Source organism: Drosophila miranda, chromosome XR (assembly GCF_003369915.1).
Source record: "Drosophila miranda strain MSH22 chromosome XR, D.miranda_PacBio2.1, whole genome shotgun sequence".
In the NCBI taxonomy this organism is placed as follows: domain Eukaryota; kingdom Metazoa; phylum Arthropoda; class Insecta; order Diptera; family Drosophilidae; genus Drosophila; species Drosophila miranda.
In genome coordinates, this window is record NC_046674.1 from 11,560,540 (window position 1) to 11,581,792 (window position 21,253).

At 49.2% G+C, this 21,253-nt stretch overlaps 2 protein-coding genes across 2 annotated transcripts; both read left to right on the plus strand.

Annotated features, from left to right (window-relative positions):
* The first annotated feature begins 4,700 nt into the window (after positions 1 to 4,700).
* On the plus strand, positions 4,701 to 5,751 carry LOC108150786. The gene is made up of 3 exons (XM_017279087.2): positions 4,701 to 4,878; positions 4,937 to 5,097; positions 5,163 to 5,751. The coding sequence occupies exons 1-3, from the start codon at positions 4,797 to 4,799 to the stop codon at positions 5,376 to 5,378; spliced, it is 459 nt and encodes a 152-aa protein (XP_017134576.1). The 5' UTR covers positions 4,701 to 4,796; the 3' UTR covers positions 5,379 to 5,751.
* Positions 5,752 to 6,693: 942 nt separating this feature from the next.
* On the plus strand, positions 6,694 to 8,374 carry LOC108153668 (thioredoxin reductase 2, mitochondrial). The gene has a single exon (XM_017283782.2). It carries the CDS (start codon positions 6,782 to 6,784, stop codon positions 8,318 to 8,320), a length of 1,539 nt encoding a protein of 512 aa, XP_017139271.1. The 5' UTR covers positions 6,694 to 6,781; the 3' UTR covers positions 8,321 to 8,374.
* Positions 8,375 to 21,253: the final 12,879 nt, after the last annotated feature.

Sequence of the window (21,253 nt, forward strand, 5' to 3'; positions counted from 1 at the left end):
AGGATGAAGGAAGGGGCGATCAAATTGTAGTTAAGTTCAAGTGGACACCGAATCCAGGGACTGGGGCTGCCTCTCTGACATGGGTTTTGTGTGATTAAGTGAGGGAATTGGTGGAGTGTTGCTGTTCCACGTCGCTAAATGAAGTATTTACCCGCTCCTTTGAGCAGAGCCACAAGAGATACTCAGATACGTATCTTTCTACTTAATCATGTGCATGCTTGAGATACTTTCCGCCCGGCGAACCACTCAATTGAGCGGTCTCCGCTCCTCTGTAATGTAATTAGCCCTGCGGCCCCGCAACCATGGCAGCCCACCGCCAGAGGCGCAGGATCCGATCCTTCTCTACGGTCTTGAAGTGTCACTCCATTGATATGGGCTCATCTTTTCCATGTGCGTCGCATACTGTAGTATCCAACATTTCACACCTGTCCATTATCCCAGCCACCAATGTCACCAGCATTCCACTTGGCACAAAATTTGATAACCACAGAAACATGCAAAAAGCATTTCAACTTTTGCCCAGCCAGGTAATTCGGCAAATAGGTAAAATGCTTACCAAATCCTCGCACTCCTACCCCTCCAAAGCGATGAGATGAGATGAAACACTCTACTACACATCGCACTCTCTGCCATTTACATGGAAAACTTTTCCATGTCGAATCTTTTCCGACAACCAAAACTTTTTCAAGTTTTACGATGCCGCATGCCGCATGCCGCTGCCGAATGCCGAATGCCGTTACTGATGTGCATAGATGGAAATTATTAAAGTGCTCAAAAGGGAGCTCTGCTCTGGGAAAGGGCGTCCCATTATGATTTATTCATTTCAATTGACCTGCCAAGCCTAATCCGATTATGCGATTAGTTGAATTGGTATTTTGTGGGCAAAAATGGAAGAAATGCATTCGAATTTTCGAATTTTGTGGCAGTTAAAGGCATTAAATGCGTAATTAGAGCATCGTTTTTTCCATTACAATCATAATGGCGGACAGACATAGAAAAATGGGACAATTAAATGGCAGCCAAAACATTTTTCCGCATAAGTCCCCCCGAGCCCCGATCCCCGAGCCTCACGACCCGGCATCAATCAGCTGCAGGAACAGCAGCAGGAGCAATTATCGATTGAATGCGGTTCCGTTCTCCGGCTCTAATTGCTAATGAGAATGTGGCTTAAAAAATGCAATTCAATTGCGATGCGATGCGATGCTATACGATTATACGATACGATTCGTTTTGTTTCGTTTCCTTTCCTATCCGTTCGATTTTGCATTTTGCATTTGCTTGCACAAACATTTCACATTCGGTCAGTGCAAATGATTGCGCTTGATTGGACGGCAACAAACTGCGGCATCTGTGGCAAGCACTCAAGAATCTCTGTTGTGCCTGGTACTGGGACACTTTTTGGTCAGTTGCCAGCAATTAAACGCATTGTACGGCATTTCAACTTGATTTGATGTCCATACTGCAGGCCCAAAAGCGGCCATTCGAAAGGAAATTATTGTTAGAAGCACCCATGTCGACTCGGTAGATGCTCTGCGGAGTACAGGGTCTACACGGGCCCGCAATCGAGTCAAGAAACACCCCATCTGCAGAGCATAAACCTAGATCGAGTGAATACTACCGATGGGATGACCAAAAGGAAGCACTGTCCTGTCCTGTCCTGTACTATCCCTCAGACAACGGACTATCCTCCAGTCCCGTACCAGGTATCCCTTCGTCGATATTCTCGGCTCTAACGTTGTCTCTTGTTGAGTGCTGTGCTCGTAAAAGAAAGCCACACTGCAGAGAGAGGGAGAGAGAGAGTGAGCCCAGCAGGAAGTGTTGTAATTCGCACTTTGCCACACACACACGCACATGGCCCCAAAACACACTGCGGCTATCACTTCGTATACTTGATATCGAAGGGAGGGGTGGAGGATGAGCCTGACGATGATATCTACGCACAACATTCTGCTGTGCTAGCCTTGGTTTTAATTGTGGTTGCTTTTGTTGTCTGTTGGCTCATAGCTGAAAAATATGTACATCTATGCAGGATATGAAACGGTTTATGTGGCATTATGGCCCAGATATCCCTCCCTTTTTGGTGTGTGCCAGAGCCAGGGCGAGGGCCAGGGCCGGGGCTAGGGATTTTACGGCTGGCCCCTTCCCAGCCGCAACCCCGCTCTAAAATGCTAGTTATGTATTCTGGCCAAAATATTCGTCTGCAATTAAAAACATTTTCAAGTCGTTTACTCTCGCTCGCTCGAGAGAGGTGTGAGTGGGGGGGTGGGGGGGAGGGGAAAATCTGTTGGCTTTTGCTGGCAATTGCTGACCAATTTTGTGGATTTGGGTTTATGCATTTATTGGAACTTTTATGGCCTACTTTTATGGCCTGCGGAGTAACAGGAGGATGTGACGGGTGGCGGGTGGCGGGTCAGAGATCCCAAATTGGTTTATGAATATTAAAAACAAGAGGATTCGGGGGGTAAATGAATATAGTTAATACTGAGATTAGTCCGGAATATAGAAATCCAGTTAATTGGAGGGAAATCCATGCGGATGGCCCGACGCCAACCCTTCCAGCAGAATGTGCCTGGGAAAATCAATTAAAAGCAAATGCCGGGCCCTCAATAAATAAAACCCCAAGAGCCCAGGCCGAAGCCCAATCTAAGCCCAAACATTTAGTTTAGTTCGAAACACTTTGCCTATGAAAACTAATCGAATTTGTGTGTAAAGTCGAAATGAAATCCTCTTTGCTTTCGAGCCCGGTCCCTGGCCGAGCCCCAGCCCTAGCCGCCCTTTCGTTTATTCCTTGATTCCTGGACTTGGACCTGGATACCGCCACATCAGCAGCAGCAGCAGCCGCAGCAGCAACAATTTCAAATTAATTAATAAAATTTTTGCTTTCAAACAAACAGCAAACTGCAAATAGAGGAGACCCTGGGAGAAGTCTTGGCCCCGTACGGAATTTTGGTCAAGAAGTTGCGTGTGCCAAGGCGGCCCGGCACGTGTGTGTGATGTCCATCCCTCAACCCTCGGCCCTCGACAGTGAACCCTCAAGACTGGCTGCCAGAAAGCCGGTTGAAAGCCAAACCAAATAGCAAATACTTCAATAAACGAAATTAAATATTTGTGCATGGAAAGAAACATTTTGATCGGGCCAGAGCCGGGCCAGAGCCGGGCCGGGGGAAATTGAAAAAGAATCGAACATTTTATGCCTCGAATCGGCAACAAATTAAATAATTGCTGCAGAAAGTTTGCCATCTGCAAATATTTCAGCAAGTCAACGCAAATATACAATATTAATTTTCTATTATTGTTGGGATGGTTTTTTTTTTCAAATATTTTTGGCTTTTTGGTAGATTTGTAGATATTTTTATATTGCGGTCATAGCCTGGTACGTTCTCTAAGCCACACTCTCTTGCTATTTGCTATTTGCCACTCGCCACCTGCCACTTCCCCTTGGCATTTGTCAAATATTTTGTTTGGAAAATTGTTTAACTTTTGACCCCAACTTGGAACTCTTTCCTCGCTCAAATGTTTGACGCTCATTAGATGTTAATTGGGCAATTGTAAGCATCTCTGAGGCATCTTTTGCCAAGTCCCCGCCTCGGGCCCCAAGCCAACACCTTATTGATGTCCGCCCCATGATGGGACAGGCGGTGGCAGGGGCAGGGGCAGGGGGGCAGGAACAGGGGGGCAGGGACAGGGACAGCGGCTGCGCGGCGTTGAATCAAACTAATTAGGCGCAAACTTAATTAATATTTGATGAATTATTTGACCTTTTGTCTGATTACCATGACTGCTCGAAAGAAGAGCAAAAGGCACCGCACAACCTCTGGAAGTGGCCCTCGACATTGGCCCTGACAACCGACCGACCGAACGACCAGCCAGAAAGACAAAACAGACAGACAGACAAATAAAGAAAAACTTTTTAAGGATTTCTCTAAAATTGTGCTTCATTTGGCCGAGAGGAGAGGCTATGATAAGCTTGTCGCTAGGCAGGTTGGGGGCACCACCAAAAGTACACAAAATTATACCTATGGGTGCGGGGAGTGCGGCATGCGGCATGCGGCATGCGGCACGCGGCATGGTGCGGTGCGCTGCGGTGCGGTGCAATTCAAATCATAAAACGGTAAGGTGAGACGAGGCGCAAAAGTTTTTTCTAATGTTTATTGGCGAAACTTTTGCATTTTTTACAACTTTTACAAAAAGTTTTCCTCGTAATTCTCTGTCGGTCTGTCTGTCTGTCGCCCTGTTGTTGCCTAGGCCCTGGTCTCCTGGTCATTTTGAAGTTTAAATTATACCCAGAGAAAGATAGAGATAGAGAGTGTATGGGCTGAGTGCCTGGAATCCAGCGATTGTCAGCACATTAGGCCTAAATGGAAGAAGAGAGAAGCCTTACTTCGAATTAAACTTTTATCGCATCAATTTGGAGACTTTTTCCCGCTTTGCCATGGCAAAGTTTCATTGTTGGAGAATTTCAGATATTAATTCGTTTATTTAAATTTGTCCGACTCCAAGTCGCAGATAACGCAAAGCACACTGACGACCATCCACCATCCATTTCGGGGATGGTCCGTAAGGATTTGCCGTTCCGAAAATTTCCCAGTTAGTCCACCATCCATTTTGGATGTTCCTCAACCACACGTTTCTGTGCGATAGTTAGCCGAAGGTTTTCAAATGCAACTCTGAATAATTAGTTGGCTGTGCCATATTGTCATATCGTCATAGAGCCCCACATTCGAGACGTTCGCATTCAGCGTTCAGCTTTAGTTAAAATCGTATTGTCGGTCGAAATCTTATTGTGCTCAAACAAAATGTCTCCATCTGCTCTTGCCTTGGTCCTGTACAATGTACTCCTTTATTTGGGGGCATCGGATATCAAGGCAAATGTAGTAGGTGAGTGCTACATTTTATTCCCAAAGGTTTCGGGCTCTGAAAACTCGCTCTTTTCCAGATAAGGGCGACAACCAGTACACCATTTTCTACCTCATAAAGACCGTGGGGAAGTGGATGATGAATAGGAGAATGGATGAGACATCCAGCGAGTTCGGGGACATGTTTTGGAGCATAAACGCTGGGGTAAACGTACTGCTACTAGTGCCGGCTTTTGTCCAGGTATTTCACTGGAATTTCACTGATCAAAGAGCCACTGATTCAAGGGTCTCCTTCCCCATCAACAGCACCGCGGACTCCGAACCTGGATAGTGCCAATGGTCTATATCTGTAATTTGTTCGTCTTGCACCGCCTGCAGGTGTATTGCCTGGTAGCGGCTTTCACACTCTGGCGGCAAGAGATGTACAATAGTTTCTCAATGCTAATCGTCTGCAGCCTGTGCATGAGTTGTCTTCACTTAGCCCTGATCTGTACGTCCATGAAGTTCGCCGTGGTGGAATAAGTCCTGAACAAGTCCTGACCTATGATCAAATGACCGTCTTTAAGTGGGTTACCGTGCCCGTGCCCGTTCCAGTTGCCCCGCATCCGACATCCGTCACCGGCTTAGCCTTGCCACAGCTACAAATACTGGGCCATCGGTTCAACTAATAAATATCCCAGAGAACGCACAGAGGTATCCTCAGATACAGGCACACACACACACACACACACACACACACACACACACACACAGAGATACTTGCACGAGCATGGACAAATGAATCGCAGCTGAACTGTGGCAGGGGCTGGAGCAGGGACAGGGGCAGGGGCTGGGGCTGAGGCAGGGCAATGGGGAAATAAAACCATTAAATATTTGCGGTTAAACGCACCAAAAACAAACCGCACAAGTAAATCATATCCAGAGTAGACATCGGACATGCCAAGGAATTTCCTTTGCTCTACTCTTGTACGCAAAAATATTAGATTAGAAATTAGGATAGCCAAGGACATGGACAGGAATTGGGGCTGGGATTTGGATACGGGATGGGGGATGGGGATGGGCAGGCAGCAGACCAGAACGCCATTTACTTGAGCATGCTGGGGGTGGGGGTGGGGGTGGGAGTGGAAACACGAGCAGGAAACCAGTTACCCAACGGCCTGCCAAAAATTCCAAATGGGCCTGGTCCATGGGCGAGATGCATAAATCATTGGAACTGACATTTCACCATTTCACTGGATTTGTATATATGCTAAAGGTTGTCCAAGTACCCAGAATCGGGGGCTGAAAGACGTCCAGGTCCCTCGTTCTCATGTGGGTCGGGCGAGGGGAGAGAAATTTGCCTAAGAGATTTGTCGATTTCCTCAAACGGCAGGCCCAGCTCTCAAGTGGAAGAACTAGTTCTGTGAGCGTGCTCTATTAGTTCCGCACGGCGCCATCCCTAGTCTAGTGGGGGCCGCGGGGCAGGGGCACCGCAACACACAAAAACTGAGCCACATAAATCATTTTGCAATTGAATGCGAACGACGCTGACGGACGTCCGACCAAAGTGGTGGAGGGCGCTGGGCCTATGACTGTGGACCGTGGCAAAAAGTCGACAGTGGACAGTCGACAGCAGCGGGTGGAGAGGCATTTCGATTTGGCTGGGAGTGGTGTGGTGTGGGCTGTTCCTGGTGTTCTACTCGCAAGTGGGTCAGTCGAACGCTAATCGAGTTAAATGCTGGCTAAAAGCCTGCGTTCAGCGTCCGGCGTCTATCGGAGCTGCCAACTCTTTTTGTGGCGGGCAAGTGTTGGCTAACGCAGCAATCGAGGCGAAGCATTCTTAAAGAGTTGGCAGGACTGTCTGCCGTCCAGCTGTCAGCTGATTTATCACATTTCATTTCATAGTTTGTGCTTTTCCGTAACTTTCCATAACACCGTAAAACAAAATGTCGCTGTGGAAACTGCTTCAAGTCTCGAGCGCCATCCGGTCCAGCGCGCGATCAGCCTCGTATCTGGGCAAAGTGAAGTACGACTACGATCTGGTGGTGCTGGGCGGCGGCTCCGCGGGACTGGCCTGCGCCAAGGAGGCCGTTGACAATGGCGCCCGTGTGCTCTGCTTCGACTACGTGAAGCCGACGCCCGTGGGCACCAAGTGGGGCCTGGGCGGGACCTGCGTGAACGTCGGCTGCATCCCCAAGAAGCTGATGCACCAGGCCTCGCTGCTCGGCGAGGCGGTGCACGAGGCGGTGGCCTACGGCTGGAACGTGAACGACCAGAATATCAAGCCCGACTGGCAGAAGCTGGTCAAGTCCGTGCAGAACCACATCAAGTCCGTCAATTGGGTGACGCGCGTGGACCTGCGCGACAAGAAGGTGGAGTACGTCAACTCCATGGGCGCTTTCGTCGACCCGCACACCATCGAGTACTCCGTCAAGGGCGGCCCCAAGCAGCAGGCGACCGCCGAGTATGTGGTGGTGGCTGTGGGCGGACGTCCGCGGTACCCACCGATCCTCGGAGCCACTGAGTTCGGCATCACCAGCGACGACATCTTCAGCTACGACAGGGAGCCCGGCCGCACCCTCGTGGTGGGCGCTGGCTATGTGGGCCTGGAGTGCGCCTGCTTTCTCAAGGGCCTGGGCTACGATCCCACGGTGATGGTGCGCTCCATCGTCCTGCGCGGCTTCGACCGCCAGATGTCCGAGCTGCTGGAGGCCATGATGTCCGAGCGCGGCGTCCAGTTCCTCCACACGACGATCCCCAGCTCAGTGGAGCGCCAGGGGGACGGGCGACTGCTGGTCAAGTACCGCAACACGACGACTGAGAAGGAGGACAGCGACGTCTTCGACACCGTTCTCTGGGCCATTGGGCGCAAGGGCCTCATCGAGGACCTCAACCTGCCGGCAGCCGGCGTGGAGACCAAAAACGACAAGGTCGTGGTGGACAGCACAGAGGCCACCAACGTGCCGCACATCTTCGCCGTGGGCGACATTATCCACGGCCGCCCGGAGCTCTCCCCGGTGGCCATCCTGTCAGGCCGCCTGCTGGCCCGTCGCCTCTTTGCCGGCTCCAAGCAGCTGATGGACTACGCGGACGTGGCCACCACAGTGTTCACGCCGCTGGAGTACTCCTGCGTGGGCATGTCCGAGGAGATGGCCATCCAGACGCACGGCCCCGACAACATCGAGGTCTTCCACGGCTACTACAAGCCCACGGAGTTCTTCATTCCACGTAAGAGCGTGCGTCACTGCTACCTCAAGGCCGTGGCCGAGATCACCGGCGACCAGAAGATCCTCGGGCTGCACTACATTGGTCCCGTGGCTGGCGAGGTCATACAGGGCTTCGCGGCGGCCCTGAAGTCGGGTCTGACGGTGAAGACCCTGCTGAACACCGTGGGCATTCACCCGACCACCGCCGAGGAGTTCACGCGCCTCTCAATTACCAAGCGCTCGGGTCGGGATCCCACGCCAGCCTCCTGCTGCAGCTAGATGGAAAGGCCCCCCCAAGTATTTTGCAATGATTACACAAAGAGTTGAATAAAGAAGTCAAAAAAACTTTACAGTTGCCAGGGACTGGACTGGCCCTCTCTGCCCCCACCTCATTACAGATGACAGAGTCAGAGTGCGTGCACCCTGTGGGTCCTGCCCGACACTCTCCAGGCCATGTAACACGTAACACATGCTCTGTTTCGGCTCCGGTCAGGAGCGGACCCGCTCTGGGGAGGACCCACCAGGCACTGCCACAAAAAGCGAACTCAAACTGACAATTTTGGGCAAAACGAAGACTAATTGTCTGGCACTTGACTGGCACACTTCACGCACTGCTTGAGGAGCACCCACAGGGCCCAGGACTGGACCTAGACCACGTCGCTCTCCCTCTCTCTGATGGACAGCACCCGAAACACACGTTTTGCTGATTTGACACTTCAATATAAATGACACCCCGGAAAAGCAGAGAGAGAGCGGAGAGAGCGGAGAGATCTGGGGGCGAATGGCTGGCAATTCTCAGGGCGTTTGCATTTTTGACATATGAAGTTTTAATTTATGAAGTTCTTCAAGAAGAACAAAAAAAAAAGCCGTTCTGTGCTACTTTTGGAGGTGGTCCCCGTTTCCATATCCGATTCGTATCTTTGACCCAGAATGGCGCCATAAACTGTGCCACAAAAACACACTCCCACACACACACCCACACACACACACAGAGGAAAACACTTTCCCGGGCTGCTCGTGGCATGCAACAACACAGGGGATCTCGGTATAGAAAAAATTTTGATTAATGTTTACTTCCGATTTGCATAAATCTTGCTTTAGCATTTTTTGGGGCCAATTTCGACTGCTCTCTCCCTTTCGGCCTCTTTCTTTCGGCCGTTGCTTTGTTATAAATTATTTTTTTATTGCAGCATCCAGCTCCGTCTCGTCGGAGGGCGAAGGACGAAGCACGAAGCACGAAGGACGAAGGACCGTATGGTCCCCGGTTAAATTGTTTGCCTCGGCGTTATTTATTCGTTTGTTTGTGCCGGTCATCAGGAGTGGCCACCGCCTGGCAGCCCGGCAGCCAGGCAGCCAGGTGACCAGGTGGTTCTCGTATCCGGGTCAAGGCGCCAGTGCAGTGGATGGCAGTACAGTCGCCGCTTTAGTGTTACAGCCATAACTTTTCGATTAGCTTTGCCAACTCATTTAACAAATGGTCTTTCTGGCTGACAGTAAGAAAATATAACAAATTCTATCCCCGAGAAAAGAAGAGAAGCGCCTGCACTCGTGCTCGTAGTTTCCATTGCAACACCTTGGAATCATAAATTGTGACCTGACCTGACCGCCCCAAGATCCAGCTGAAGCTCCAGCTCCAGCACCAGCTGCAGCTGCTGGACATGGAAGGGCACGGGCACGGGGCACGGGCCAGTGAAAGTTTTGCTCTGCTCTTCCAAAAGTTGGGCTGTAAGTTAAAGCACCCGCGGGTAATTCGATAAAGCGTAAAATTTTGCACTTAAACTATTTTCATCTTCTGTTGCACCCCAGCATCCAGCATCCAGCAGCCAGCAGCCAGCATCGGCTACCATCTTTCCCCATCGTTCTGGCATTTGGCAATTGCATTGTTGCTCCCATTATTGTTCTCCGGGTTTTCGGTTCTTGTCAGCTTGACCTGTTCCGGAGTGCCAGGAGCTGCAGCTGGAGCTGAAGCTGGAGAAAAGTCTTGAATTACAATACACTGCAAGTGCGGAAAGTTTTCTCTCTGATTGCGTGTCCAAGTGGCTGGGCCGGGGCCAGGGCCAGGGCCAGTGCCGAGTCGTTGCTCACTTTGTGGCCAACTGCCACACGGCTTGATTGAGTGCTCTCGAGTGCGAAACTGTACAGGAAATGTTTTCGGGAGCTGTAGCTGTAGCTGTAGCTGTAGCTGAGACATTGGCCAGTTAATCGGATGCGATATGGAAAGCAAATCTCGTTTCGGGACAATGGCAGGCGAGCCTTCCGGCCGCCCCTCGTTGGCTTACAAAATTGTGCAATCAGCGCCAGAACAAAAGCCTCTGTAGTCCCTGCCTTGCCGCCCTCCCTCCCTCGCTGTGCCAATAGACTAAAGTAAATTAAGAATCTCATTTAAATTAATCCTCATTGAGGGTACTTGGGACTGGCCTGCTCCGGTCTCTCTCTTCATCGACGTGGTCCCTGTCCCTGTCTCTACTTCTGCACTCTGCTGTTGTCGTTCTCATCAACGCATTACAAACAATTCCACTTAAGGCACGCAGCCACAGCAGCTTGTGGTTTGTTGCATGGTGGCATACTCGTGTACTCGTATACATATACACATACATATACCTAGCTTAAGTCTTGTTCAGCAATTTAGAATTTTTAAATCCTATTAAATTTTGCAATCACCAATCGATTTGTTTGCCTTGGCCAGGACGGAGCCTGGCAGGGCTGGGCAGGTGGTGCTCTGACTCTCCAACTCGGTCTCGGACTCGTACTCGGACTCGGACACGTTCCACACATTGGCCAAGTCAAAGGGCTTTCAATGATTCAATAGTTTAATTTCGAATTTCCATGCAAATAAACAAATATCCATTAGATACAGTTACATATACAGATTCTAGTGCCGATACCCGTGCCCGAATGGGAGATGAAGGGCTTTGAAGGGAGCAGACAGGCCAGGAGCTGGAGCAGGAACAGGAATGGCTTTCTATTTAGTTTAGTTATTAAATGTATCCATTTCCATTTACCAAATTATACGAGTGCCACAATTGTTGTTCTGTCCGTCCCTCTGTCCATCCGCCTGTCTGTCTGTCTGTTGGTCCTTCTGTTCTGTTTGCCATTGTTGTTCCCGGCTTCGCAAATGCATCTGCTCATATCTAACTTTATCTCCAGCTCCGTCTCCATCTGCATCTGCATCTGCATCTGAAATCTGTATGCCTCGTGCATATGTAATTACACAAAAGTTGGTAATGTGTTGATTATTTGATGTATTTATGTAATTTTGCAAGCTCTTCCTTCAATTGCCATTATTTAATTACATTTTCAGCTTTAACGTGGCAGTGGCTGTGGCAGTGGCAGTGGCATTGGCCATCTGTCTATTGTGTTTTGCGGTCAGTTTGTCATTCTTCTTGTCCGGAGATTGAAGAAACCAGGGAACCCGAGTCAAAGCGAGGCATTTATGTCTGTGTTGATTGCATTACATCTCCATATCATGCCTTATGCGATAGACACTTGCACTTGATGATAATTCCATATGATATTTTTATTCAATTAAAACAGTAATTCAAATGAAAATTGCTTATCGATTGCTGTGGATATTAATTGATTACTTTCGGCCATTCGGCGTGGCCGGTCTCTGCTCTTTGGAAGCGTTTTGCTGGTCAGGTTTCAAGCCCAAGCCTACGGGGTGGGGTCTATTAACGCACGGAAACCACAAAAGTTGTCAGTTTTCTTCTCAAGTGCACTTTAGCGAGTGTTTAAATCGTGTGTGCCGTAATTTAATTTCATAAAAGCAATTGTACTTCTGCTGTTGCTCCTCCTGCATCTCCCCGCCAGTCCTGGCTCGCCACAAAGTTTGCTCGCATTCACAGAATGACAAAACGATGTGGTGGCCAGGAGGAATGTGGCAAGAACTCAACTAGCAGCGAGAGTGCGTTGCAGGGATGGCCGCGTGACTGCGAGACAGGGCTATCGCTGGCTCGTGCTCGGGCAGGCTCCCATCTCTGTGGCCAGGCCAGGACGAGTGTATTTATTTTGTTTTTTAATGCCAACGCCAAGGGCCGCCGCCGCCGCCAACAGAGAGGGGTGAGGGGAGAGGGGACAGCGGACAGGAGACAGGAGACAGGAGACAGATGGGGAAGTATTTTCATTGTCTTGTTTGCCAGCCAGCGACGAGCGAGAGTCGCATATTTGACATTGGACTTGTGTGCGCTCCGATAGCGTGCCAGCCAAAACATCACAAATGGCTGGCAACTCTGGCAAGCCGGCCGGCAAACACACAGATACAATCGCGACACATAATTGCGAGTGTTTACTCTGTGTGTGTGTGTGTGTGTGTGTGTGTGGCTGTGTGTGTGCGCGTTGATTTCTCTCTTCTTTTTGTCAAATTTTTTTGTATTTTTGTGTGTGCGTGGAGTCAACACACACGGCGTATGTGCAACGTGTGGTAAATACAACTGCCAGAGGCAGTGCCATAGCCAAAGCCAGATGGAAAGAGAGACTCACACGTACAGGGTAGAGAGTGCAGGGTGCAGGGTGCAGGGTGCAGGGTGCACGGTGCACGGTGCAGGGCCCAGGAAAGACAGAGACACATCATTTATGCACAAACGTTGCCAACTTTGCTTACAACAAATGCTGCAGCAAAGTTGCAAGTCGCGACTAGCGACTGCCTTTTAGGGGGCTAGGGGGTGTGGTGGTGTGGAAATCGGTGGCAAGCAAGAGATACGGAGATGCGGCACACATGCGAACAAGTGCAACAATGCCATGGAATTCTAGAAACAAAAGTAGACGCAGAGACAAAAAGAATTCGCGTTTTAAGCATTTTCAAATTAAATTAAAAATGGCACCAACAAAACGTGAAAACCGCCAGATAAAGAACGAAGGAAAAGCGCCGGCAAAGAGGGAAAGCAGAGCAGGAAAATCCAACGGAAAGTGGGGGGGGGGGGGGCAACAAAAAAAGAAGAAAAAGAAGAAGAAGGAAAAAACGAATAAAACGTTGGCATGGAATGGAAATGGAAAAGCCGCCTTTGAAGTTTTTCTGATGCTTGAGCACTTTTAGTTCCTTTTGATTATTTGAAGAGGCGGCTGGCGGTTGGCGACAGTCCTGCAAGGAGCGCAGGCGGCGGACGGGGTGGCGGGGGGAGGAGAATCTGTTCGGTGCCTAGACAAAAGCCGCATAAAAGTTGCATTCTCAAGTTGTTGCCGGTTGTGCAAAAGGTTTCAGATGAAATATGGATACAACCATCAGCCGCTCCGTGATTCCCGATTAAAGCAATCTTAACCTTTATCAATAATTCACGTACTCCCCTGCCTTTGAGAAGAGAAGTCTCATTGTTCTGGGGCACGTGTCGTGTCATAATCAGCAGGGAAGAATGCCAACGGAAAAAGGAGGCAGGAGCTACTTGCATTCGATGGCTGCCCGATCTCGTATGATACGCTCGAAATTTCTAATTTACGCTTTTTCTTTTTCCGGGGGCTTTCCCTTTCCCTTTGACTTTGGTTTGGTTTTTGTGCGGTAGCGCTGCCGCTGCCGCTGCCGATGCCGATGCTGGTTGCAGTTTTCCAAGCGGAAAATTTGTCATTGTTGCCATTGCGTTTATTAATTAATTTGGCCGACCGAATGTCTCTCTGTCTGTTCTGTCTGTCTGTTCTGTCCGTGTGGGCAATACATATTTTGCACATGAGTGAAATTGAATAGTTGTTTGGCTGTTTTGGCTGCAATTCTGCATAATTTGCCATGGCCATTGCCATTGCCATGGCATCGCATCGTTCATTGAATCATGCATGGCAGGGTCGAGACAACTCGCCGAGGCGTATGACAAAGAGAGAGAGAGAGTTTTTTAGGCCAGAATGAGCAGTGACCGCACCGCCCACCTACCACCTCCCACCTCCCACCGCCCACCGCCCACCGCCCACCGCCCATTGGTTATGCATAATTTAATCAATTCTAAAGGTAAATTGAGTTCTAATTGAATGTCTTGTCCTGTCTCCTCGTCGCCTCGTCTCACGTCTCCCGCTTGGGCCTATCCGTAAGTCAACAACCTATTAAGTCGCACTCCTGCCAACCGTAGACAATGATTCCTGTTGTCATGTCATCAGAACTTGCTCCATACATCTGGGAAAATCATTTTCTGCTTTTCTTTTCTATTCTTTCTCTATTTTCATTTTGAGACAACCACAAAACCCAACAAAAAATGCCATCAAACAGTCTAAAAAAGTTCTGCCCTGGAATGTGTCCTACACTCGGCTTTTTTTGCACTTCTTCTTTCTCATCGCAAACAAGCCTTTTGTTATATGAGAACCCTGGTCCTGTTCCTGGTCCTGGTCCTGGTCCTGCTACTGGGCCCCAGACACATGGTAAACATGTCAAATTGACGGCCTGCGAAGTGAAAGCGACGTCAGCCCGGCAGCCAGCCAGCCAGCCAGCCCCTCCGATGGCCAGCCACGCCCATGGGTTCTCCCCCGGTGTCTGCTTTCCATTTTTTTTAACCCATTTTTTGCTGCTCCTGCTCCTGCTGCTGTCGTTGCCGCCTCTGCCTTTGTCTTTCATGGTGTGAATTATTAAAAGCCACAGAGCACAACGTCTAAATTAGCAGGAAGCAGCAGCCAGAAGCCAGAAGCCCCAACAGACCCCAGAAGAAAGGAATCAGTGGCAGCAGCAGATCCAGAAGAGAGGAATCACTGGCAGAGGCAGTGTGGCAGAATGCTCTAGCATTGTTTCACTTTCAGCCAAATGCAATCATCATCATCGTCGTCGTCGTCGTCGTCGTCATCATCATTATGATTATGATTATGATTATTGTCATTGTCATAGGCGGGCACGGCACCCACTCCGGCGGCCACGTTGCGCCACGTTGTGCGGCGTCTCCATGTCCTCTCGCCTGTCACTCATTCGCATAAACAGTTAATTATGCATAATATGCATTTTGCTGTCATGTTGTGCAATTTTTACCGCCCACTGTGCTGGGCCACCAGCTACCCCGCCTTGAATTTTTATTAGTCGCCCCCCACACACACTTCTCCTCGTCCACGTCCACGTCCTCTTCTTGTTGTTGTTGTTGCTGTTGCTGTGTCGCGCATAGCGGTAATGTTTTTAATGCGTTCATTTGTGTGGGTGTCGGTGTGAGTATCTGCTGTGTTTGTGTTTGTGTTTGTGTCCGTTGCGGTGCGTTGGGTAATTGGCAGCCGGTAATTTAATGTACAGCGATGCAACATCATTAGGACGAAGAGTTGCAACAGCAGCAGGGACAGCAGGGGCAGCAGGGGCAGGGGCAGCAGCTGAAGCTGGATGGATAGTTGAAGGAGCTGCTGGCTTAATTGGAGGCAAGCTGCAGCACTGAATCGTCGGTGGAAAACGTATGGTGTGGCGATAGCTTAAAAAGGATAATCGAACAAGAGAGTACCCCCCACCGGGCGAAGCCAGTGCCGAAACGTATGCAGCACAGAAAACAGTATAAAAAGGATAAAGGATGGAGGATGGAGGACCAGCAAAGCGATTTGCATAGGGGAGGAGCGGGCGGTTCGAGCGGTCGGTTAGCATAAAATTCACTTTAGCATTTCCGATGGCTGGCCATTTTTGCGTGGATCGCGTTTAAACTAGTGCCACAAACTGCTGCTGACAATTATTACATCCGCAGGACATTCCCATTCCCCCCGCCTGACAGAAGGAGAGACAGGAAGCGGGGACACACCCACATGGAAACACACACGCACACACATTCACAGAACGGAAGTCGAAGAATGGCATGCCATGGCATGCCAGGGAGACGGAGAGGAGAGCAGGGGAGAGCAGTGCAGAGCACATAAGAGAACTAACACGCCCGGACACTCCCCTCGAAAGGAGCTGAAAAAAAACAACGAGAAATGGAGCGAGCAAATTAAAAAGGAAGAGGAAACGCATAAAAAATGGCGACGATTGAATTTAAATGTCCGGCCACTTGAGCCAGAATTCGGGCGTCGGACGTCGGACGTCGGACGTTGGGAGTCGTGTCATCCTCGCACCGTGTGTGGGTGGCTGGTGGGGGAGGCGATGAGTTCATTTCCTTTTCCTTTCCTCCCACCGCCTCGGCCAGCCAATGTGCATTTGAGTAAGTCACGGGCGGAGGCCGTTTCCTTGGATCTCCTTGGCTGGCTCCGGTCTGGTCCGATCCGGTCCGGTCCCGTTCTGGTCAGTTTGGTTCGTCTGGCATTACGTGGAAAGTAGGCTGTTAATATGCATGACCGTGTGCCTCGAGTGGGGCCGGGCTCCTTTTACGGAGTACGTACATCTGTATGGACTAAGCTCTTGCTCTTGACAAAAGCCTGGCAGAGTCCTTTGAGTCGAACAGGGGCTTGGGTAGCCTTGATTTCCCTTTAAAGTTTCCCAGCCTCTTCTCTCTGCTTCCCTTCCCCTCCTTCCCTTCCCCAATTAGAAGTATGTCAAAGTAAACATGTGCTCGCATAGAAAGCGCCTGCCAATGCCAATTCCACTTCCACTTTCTACTGCTGGCTGCTGGGGGCTGGGGCCAATCAAGCAGCAATCCCTGAAACAAGCTCAATCCTCTTCCTCCTCTGTCGCATTCAGGCGATTCATTAAGTGTTGAAAAGTTTTGCTTTTGGGCATTTCCCATTTCCCCATTTCCCTTTTTCCTTGTACCCTATACTCTGTTTAGTTTTCCCTTTTGCTGGGCGCCAAACAATTTGCATACATCGAGGAGCAGCAGCAGCAGCAGCAGCAGCAGCACAAGTTTCCGCTCGCATGAAAAGCCAATGAAAGCCAAAGAGCGATGCTTGAATGGATCGCACATGGAACTCAGCTCAACCTTGCAGCTCAACGACGGGACAATGCCACAGCACAACGGACAAAGGACAGCGGACGGCGGACGGAGGACGGCATGTGTGTGTGTCCATTGTGTGACTGACTGAAGAGACATTGCATTAAATTTATTTGAAAACGCCAAGCAAAGTCTCCGAAAACTAAAGTTTCAGAGAACACACTCCGGCCCACTCCACCACCCCCCCACTGCCGGCCTGATTTTCCCTTTAGCGAACAGCAAAAGTTGGACCAGAGCTTTGGCTTTTAGCTTCCAGCTCTATCCACAGCCGCATCTCGTGTTATTCCTCATGTTCTGTTGTTGCATGAATATTTGGATATTTTACGCTTCTCTCAGTTGCAGCTTTCTGTTTTTACTGTTGCATATTTGCTGCTGTTCCCGCTTGTCGCTCCCCGCTTCCCCGCTCCACCTCACAGTGCGGATGATGCTGCTGCCGGACTCTGCCCGAAATTAACTTAGACAATTTTAATTAAATTTTTTGGACAGTTTGGTTTTGCAGCTACATAATCAAGAAATTGTAGCCAAGCCAGAGCAGGCCAAAGCAGGCCAGAGATAGTTCTAAATTTTCCCACTGAGATATTAATTCTAGAGTCTGCACAAAGCGCAAATATTTTGCAAAAGAAGTCCTCAATGGGATAATATAATGCTGGGAAAATGTCATATAAACGAAATGAATTTCATATAGCACAATTACCTGCCAGCGAAATGCGAGACAGTCACTGGATGGCATGGTGACCCCGATTTGATGGAAGACATGGAAGATAGCTCCACCCCACCGCTCCAACCGCTCCAATCACCAGCATTTACAATCTAATTAACTCATTCTCAACCGTCAGAGATCATTAGGAGCTGCATAATACGTTGCTGGAAAAAAAAAGAAAAGGAAAATTTCCACTCTTCCCATTCTCATTTCCATAATCAGCTCAACGAACGAGATAAAGAGGGAGAGAGAGAGAGAAAGCGAGAGCGAGAGAGATATAAAGATGGAGAGAGTGTGTGTCTCCTTGCGACATGTAATTCCATTACTTGGTCTATGAGAGAAGCCAATGAGACAAAGGCGTAGACGGGGCGGGGCATGGGCATGGGCATGGAGATGAGTAAGCCGCAAGGCCTCTGCAATCCAGGGAGACAGAGAGAGAAAACGGAAATAAAATAAAAAATATGCTGCATAATTTTGAGCTTTGTTCCGACTTAGTACCTTTCCACACACACACACACGGACACACACGCCTGCAGGCAGATCCTGGAGATCCTTTTGCGTCAACTTAACAGCGTAGAAAATATCCAAGGCAACAATAAGAACAATAGTTCCCCAGGGAGGTCCTGGCAAAAAGGCAAATGGAGCTCTCCCGCACACACACACAGACACAGATCCACGCATGCAAATCCTTTTTGCCCGACGGCAGATGCTGCTCCTCCTCCTCCTCGTCCTCCTCCTCCTGCTGCCGCTGCTGCTCCTGTTGCTGCCTTCTTTTTTTATTTCCTTTCTTTTCGTATTTCAACATTTTTATTTTATTTTCACGACGCCTTTTGTAAGCGTCTTTTGGCCTCTGCTCGTGCCACGCCTTAGCGCCTGCCTTTTTCAATTTTTTATACCCCCCTCACACGCACACACGCACACCCACCCACACACACACACACACACGCAAGCGAATGTGTACAAATGGATACAATTTTTACATATTTTTCTTACCTTTAAAAAATAATTTTCTCGACATTCTTCCGTTGGCTTTATTTTCGTAGCCGCTAACTTGAAACGGAATTCAAATGTATATTTAAATGCGAGCGGGGTGAAAGATAGAGCGCGAGTGTGGGTGTGGGTGGTAGTGGGGCTGGGGGGCTGGCGGGGTGAACACATGAACACCCGGTCCTACGCAGGAAGGAGCTGGAGGAGCACCAGGAGCGCCAAAGGAGGAGCAAACTGCAAGGCAGACGACACGGGCGCACACAAAGAAAAGGCAAATGGCGGCAGGAAGAAGAGACAATCACTAAAGCAACATCTCATTCGTGGCTCCCTCCCTGTATCCCTCTCTATCGCTCTCTCGCTCCATCGCTATCTTGTTACCTCCCTCCTGCCAGTTCGGGATATTCTTTTTCTCTATGCAAATCGCATCTGTGTGGTTCCTGCCACTGCCACTGCCACTGCCACCCCTCCCCGTGGCAGCATTAGGCGTGCGTATGAATACATCTTCATGGATGTTTCGCATGTAAGAGCGAATGAAATAAAACCCAGATGTACGGAGGACCGCAACAAAATGGAGCAAGCCCGAAAGCTATAGGCGACATTCCGACTTTACGATACCTGCAGCTCGAGCCAACAATCTCCCATTGATCCGGTGATCCATTGGAAAAGGACATCATCTGTAAAAACTGCCCGGGGAGGGACACAGACCTGCCCAAGAATCGAATCTAGTGGCCCATCCAATCAGAGGTGGAGGCATCATCATTGATAAGTAATGTGCGGCATGAGGCTTTTCAAAACAATTGAGGAAAATATGTAAATTGCATACAAAATGGAAAGCGCCTTCGGAAGCTGCGTCTGTACTCGTACTCGCACTCGTGTGTGCAGTTCCTGTGTATATTGTTTGCGGCGGACGGGGCGTATGTGTAATATGATTATCATAACGTCTCTCCAGTCTCCAGTCGTTTGCTGCATGGTTTCTTGAATTTATTGTACGACTACGTATTTCCTCCGCCCGGCAGTCAGGAAACCCATTGCCACTAGACCGAGACCGAGACCGAGACCAAAACCAGAAACCCCATTCCCAGGCCCAGGCCCAAGACCATTCCCAGACCCAGACCCAGGCCCATTCCCGATGCCAGGCTTTTCTATGGTTTTTCCCGGATGTTTTCTTTCGTTCGTTCTTGAGTTGCTTTCTTTTTGTCTTCAGCTGCATTATTGATAAAATATTTGCAAGCATTTTCTCGTATTTTCTTTTAATATGTAATGGGGAAAGCGAGTGGGAGTGGGAAAGCCAAAGCGGGCTCCTGCGAAGCCCCAGGAATCCAGCAGCTGCATTCATTCTGTGGCGTTAAAAGCCTTTTCTTTCGTCGACTCCTACGGATAAGTACTGTACTCGTATGCGATGGAATCTTATAATTTATTTGCTTATTCATATGGGAATACGGCTCACGGCACACAGCACAGGGCACAGGGCACACGACTATGCAACAAGTGAGCGCCAGAGCCTGCGATTAACAAGGAACTAAGGATAATACTTATTCAGTTTGCTGTTGGCTTACCTTCTGGACAGTCAATTTCATTGTACATTTAATCAATACCATCAATACGCGATGAAACCGATGAGCTACTGATTGCCAGAGCACAAATTGATGGGAAAACTCGTTGCTGTGTATCGTCTATCGTTTACAAATTTTTGCACCAATTCAAGCGGTTAAGATATATCAGATCAGCGCGGATTTTAAGTGCATTTTCGCATCGAAATTGTTTCGTTTGTTCGTTGTTGATTGTTCGTTATTTTTGATTTTTGATTTTTGATTGCCGGCTGCTGGCTGCTGGCTGCTGCTGTTGTTGTGGCGAAATGGTAATTGAAGGAATGATACTCGTGGTACTCTGGCCGGGGTCAGAGCGCTAGCGCTGCCTTTGATGGTTGATTAGTTTTTTGCCAATATTCGATTTGGGCAATCGATTGGCGCTTGTTTGCACGGCAAATTATCTAGCTCTGGCTTCTATCTATCTGATTCTATGCCAATACCGCCGCCTGCCACGCCTCCCCCCCTACACACACACACACACACACACATGGCCTCCGCCCTCTGTTTGTTTATTAATTCGAATTTTGTCCAAATATTCGCGAAGCGAAGCGATGCGCCGACGGCTATTTTGGCAAAGTGTTTGTATTGTTTTAGTTTTCAAGTATTTTCCCATTCACCCTGCCACATGCCACATGCCCCGTGCCCCATGCCCCATGCCCAATGCCAAGGAGTGCTAGAATTTATGGCTGCCTCACTGCCTGCGGCCGCCTCTATTCTATTACCGCGAAGCGATTTATACTGAGTGGGATTCGGGTTTGTTTGAGTGTAAATTTAATTTACAGTTTGCGTGTGGCATTATCCCTGCAAGTGTGAATCTCCCACAAAACAAGGCGCATTGCGTATACGCAAAACGAGCTGGCAGCCGGGAAATGAGCTCTCAACTAAATGGAAAGTGACTTTTGGCAGGAAAGTGGAGGCTGAAGAGTCGGTTCGTGGTATCACACATTTGAAGGGGGATAAAGACAGAGGCCTAGCGTATCTCTAATTTTCTGTGCAGCGGCATGTCGCATGACACTACTTTCGGCTCTAAGGAACAGCTGTGAGTAGGGTCAGCAGCCGGGGAATTGACTTCTTTTTGGCCACATGTTTGTCCAACTTGTTACACACACACATACACACACACTCGTAGGGTTTTTTGGCGCCAAAACTG

Excerpts from the sequence above, each read along its gene's own strand:
- LOC108150786 (XM_017279087.2), top strand. The coding sequence starts at position 4,797 with ATGTCTCCATCTGCTCTTGCCTTGGTCCTGTACAATGTACTCCTTTAT. Across the intron at positions 4,879-4,936 it reads TATCAAGGCAAATGTAGTAG|ATAAGGGCGACAACCAGTAC; the intron begins GTGAGTGCTACA and ends GCTCTTTTCCAG. Across the intron at positions 5,098-5,162 it reads TAGTGCCGGCTTTTGTCCAG|CACCGCGGACTCCGAACCTG; the intron begins GTATTTCACTGG and ends CCCCATCAACAG.
- LOC108153668 (XM_017283782.2), top strand. The coding sequence starts at position 6,782 with ATGTCGCTGTGGAAACTGCTTCAAGTCTCGAGCGCCATCCGGTCCAGC.